General features: G+C 45.6%; 1 protein-coding gene across 3 annotated transcripts in view; it reads right to left on the reverse strand.

The window, feature by feature from the left end:
* Positions 1–1,544: 1,544 nt before the first annotated feature.
* Positions 1,545–4,111, reverse strand: part of mindy3 (MINDY lysine 48 deubiquitinase 3) — a 34,784-nt gene continuing 32,217 nt past the window's right edge. For all 3 annotated transcript variants that reach the window (XM_076279839.1, XM_076279840.1, XM_076279841.1), the window contains one exon: positions 1,545–2,763. In XM_076279839.1, coding sequence (XP_076135954.1) covers positions 2,614–2,763 — 150 coding nt within the window. In that variant the 3' untranslated portion in view covers positions 1,545–2,613. The remainder of the gene's footprint in view (positions 2,764–4,111) is intronic.

Genomic DNA, 4,111 nt, shown 5'->3' on the forward strand with positions numbered 1-4,111 from the left:
TTTTGACTGCCACCCCTATCACAAGATAAAAAGGACAGTTGAGATATAATGCAATGCAAGATCTTTACAATTTCCTCACCTGTATTCTTGTCCAGGAACACCTGAAGGTGGTGTGAATTTCCAACTGCAAAAACCTATATAGATACCTCACACAAGGTAGCCCAACAAACATGGGCAGCCGTGGCCTACTGGTTAGGGCTTCGGGCTTGTAATTGAAGGGCTGCTGGTTCGATTCCTGACCAGTAGGAAAAATGTGGGGAAGTGGTTGAGCACTACTCTCCCGTGTCCACCTCCACGGCTGAAGTGCCCTTGAGCAAGGCACCTAACCCCTCACTGCTCCCCGAGTGCCGCTGTAGCAGGCAGCTCACTGCGTCGGAATTAGTGTGTGCTTCACCTCACTGTGTGCTGAGTATGTTTCACTGATTGGGATAAAGGTAGAGACCAAATTTCCCTTACAGGATCAAAAGAGTATACTTATACATGCTGAGGCCTATGCTGCTCCAAGTTTATCATTGATTTTTGGAAGAAGTTTGGAAAGAAGTTACTGCAAGACTACTAGGCAATCTTTCTTTCAGGTACCTGTGGACTCACACTTGACAACACACACTCAAGGGGTATTAAAACATAATCAATTCACCATGGTCTGGATCTGAGAGGAATTTCAGAGAGAAAAAGAGACAGCTGACAGCACGAGTGGGGGTGGGGGAAGGCAGTGGACCGGTTCCCTCTGTTAGAGCAATGGACCTACAATAAGCACATTCTCAAGGGTGCATTTGAAATGCCATCAAGCTATTCCACTGCAGTGGAGTTCACAGTTCAGTGTAAAATATGACCTTCATTTCTGACGCGAGTTTTACTTTCAGCGTCGGTATATAAACTCTCATTGTTTAAGCGGGTTGATGAAACTCCCTCGGCTGAAATGTGAAAGTCTCCAGACAGTCGTAGACCAGTTGACCATATGCGCACGAGTGTTTACACTTGTCACAGGGCCGTACGGCCCATAGATCACAGCGCCCTCAAGTGAAACAAAATACGCTATAGGCACGGACGAAACGGAGCACGGTTTCAACCAAGAACGTTTCCCAGCCATGCACCTGTAATTGAAATCTTTCCATCGGACGACCATAGATGTGCAGTTGGCCTTTGGAAAACAAAGGAGCACTTCTACGGGGAGAGACTGAACAGGTTGGAAATGCCCATTAACAGTGACCAATCATAGATATCTTGACATACACAAGAGGATGTCTTGCAGATGGTTGTGGTATTACCTTGGTATTTGGTTTGAATGATCTAGATCGTCGTAGACAGACAGTCTACATTAGCATAGACTGACAAAGGGCACTGGTCTTTTTGAATAACATATAATTCCAGTGAACGGCAGCTCATGGGATCCCTTTTTATTTAAATGACCTTCCTCCAAAATCTTGAGATCACAATGTTGAACCCTGATCTGGTTTTACTGATGTGTACACACATGCACAGACACAGACACAGACACACACACAAGCACACACACACACAAGACTGACTTCACACAGAAAAAGGAGAAGAAAGGGGGTGTTTATTTTTGGGCAAGCCATTGGGGGCAGAATAAATAACGATTGCGGGTAGTTTTTCCCCATCCCATCCCCGTGCAAATCAAACCAGAGTGCTCTGAAACAGGCGTCCCATTCTTGGCCTGTAGCAACCCAGGAGAGAAACGAAGAGCGCTCTCCCATGAGCACTTCTGGAGCGGACCGCTTGGCTTGATCAGGCCAAACGTCTGTTTCAGAGTCCACTCCCATCTAGTCCTCTCCTCTTCTGTAGTGTATCGGACTGGTGCATCTTCCTCTCCAAAAAACCTGTCCCACCCGTCACATATGCAGTGGGTGTGTGTCTTGCTCTCTCTTAGAAGTATGAGTGCATACAAGTAAGTATGTATGTGTGTGTGTATGTGTGTGTGTGTGTGTTTGTTTGGGTTTGTTCCGTTTCTCTGTCAAGGAACACAAATAATATCCGTCTTGATGCTTTGGTCCTCCGGTCACTTAAATATCCTCTGAGGTTTCAAACAATTCAACTAGAAGGAACCCTTAAACATGGTGCCAATGGGCCGACATTTCTGACCGTCTCTGTCAGCTCTCAGTCAGGTTAAACAAGTCCAACATGTGTCCCACACAAGACATTAGAGTGCAAGGGGAAGGGGAGAATGCAAAACAAAGAAACAAAACAAACAAAATGCAAAAGTAATAAAATAAAAAAATACTTATTAATCAATTGTTCAGCATTTCTGAGGATTTTAAGAAACGAAACACTTGAAATATATTTCAAAAAAATGTACAAGCCATTCCAAACATGTAAAACAGTCATGAGTATACATGTGTGTGTGTGGTTGTGTGTGTATAAAGGAGTCCATACATATCTGTTTTCAGTTCAGGCACTGCAGTGGCCTCCTAAGTGGCGTGAGTACAGGGGTCCTTATGTACTGATGATGTGACAGTGAATTGCTTTTTTTTGCTGCGTAAATGTGTACAGGTGTGTGTGTGTGTGATGGAAGTTCCAGCATTCCTGTTATGAGTTGTGGGGAGGGATGTGTACGCGTCTGTGTGAACGGGAGGTGGGGGTGGTGGAGGCGTCTCAGTTGAGCGAGGGAGACCTCTCTGTGGTCCACAGCAGCTCAATGTATGGCCATTTGGTCTGCAGGCAACGCTTGACCGGGGTGTCGTCCGTCCGTACCATGGGGTCCTCGAAACCCAGCACCAGTGCTGTGCCCTCCACATAACACACCTGCATGGACACCCATGCACACACACACACACACACACAAACACACAGAGAGAGAGAGAGAGAGAGAGAGAGAGAGAGAGAGAGAGAGAGAGAGAGAGAGAGAGAGAGAGAGAGAGAGAGAGAGAGAGAGAGAGAGAGAGAGAGAGAGAGAGAGAGAGAGAGAGAGAGAGAGAGAGAGAGAGAGAGAGAGGGTATATTTATGATTATTAATACACAAAGTTATAAAAACAAAAAATAACAAATGTATTACTTGATCTCACACTTTTTTCTCTCTCTCTCCCCCTCTCTCTCTCTCACACACACACACACACACACACACACACACACACACACACACACACACACACACACACACACACACACACACACAAGGGTGTGTTCAGTGCTCATTAGGCTCTTGGCCTCCTGTGATGACATCATCAAACCTGAGCATGTGGATGGCTTCCATATGGAAAAGCTCGAGTTGCATTGCTGAATGTGTGTGTGTGTGTCTGTGCGTGCACATGTATGTTACCTGTCCTACTTTAAGAACTCGTGGTGCACATATGTGTGTGAACTTTGGAAGAATGTGCATGTTCAGCGTGCCTGTTTTTAGTTTGTGATTTACTGGCCATCTTCACCTGCACCACACACCCCCACAGCCACACGCACAATGTCAGGGTCATCGCCTCTTTATGTGCCTGGGTGTGTATGCATCTGCATGTGTACATTTCAGAGTGAGAGAGTATACATTAGGTGGAGAGAGAGAGAGAGAGGGGGGAAAGAGGGAGAGAGTATACATTAGGTGGAGAGAGAGAGAGAGAGAGGGAAAGAGGGAGAGAGTATACATTAGGCTGAGAGAGAGAGAGAGAGAGAGGGAAAGAGGGAGAGGCAGAGAGAGAGGACCATGTGCATAGCATTTTTGAAAATGTATAAATGCCCACTCGTGCACACATGCAAGTGTGTATGTATGTGTTTATATGTGTGTGTGTGTATGCATGTGTGTTTATGTGTGTGTGCACAGCACTCTAACTACTTCTAACTGTAAACGCTTACTTCCTTTGGTGCTTCCTGTTTTAAGAGCAGTCCAATCCATCATCACAATTCTCCACCTAGATGGATGTTTATGTGTGTGTGTGTGTGCACTTGTTTATGCTAGAGTGAACGCCTTTGAGTTAAACCTAACACCCAATTACACATTTCCAGCCCTCCCTTGCTTACACCGATGGCACTATAACATGGCTACAGAGGAGACATCAAAGACTCCACATCCAGCGTCTGATCAGCCCATCACAGGTACCGTGGCCTGAAGGAGCGATTACTTTAAGTTAAGATGATTTTATCACAATAATAGTGTTTGGTCTGTGAA

Source organism: Alosa pseudoharengus, unplaced genomic scaffold, assembly GCF_046254945.1.
Source record: "Alosa pseudoharengus isolate Yale_2024_CS ecotype anadromous, Long Island Sound unplaced genomic scaffold, YU_APseudo_1.1 YU_APseudo_1.1_scf_12, whole genome shotgun sequence".
Classification (NCBI taxonomy): domain Eukaryota; kingdom Metazoa; phylum Chordata; class Actinopteri; order Clupeiformes; family Clupeidae; genus Alosa; species Alosa pseudoharengus.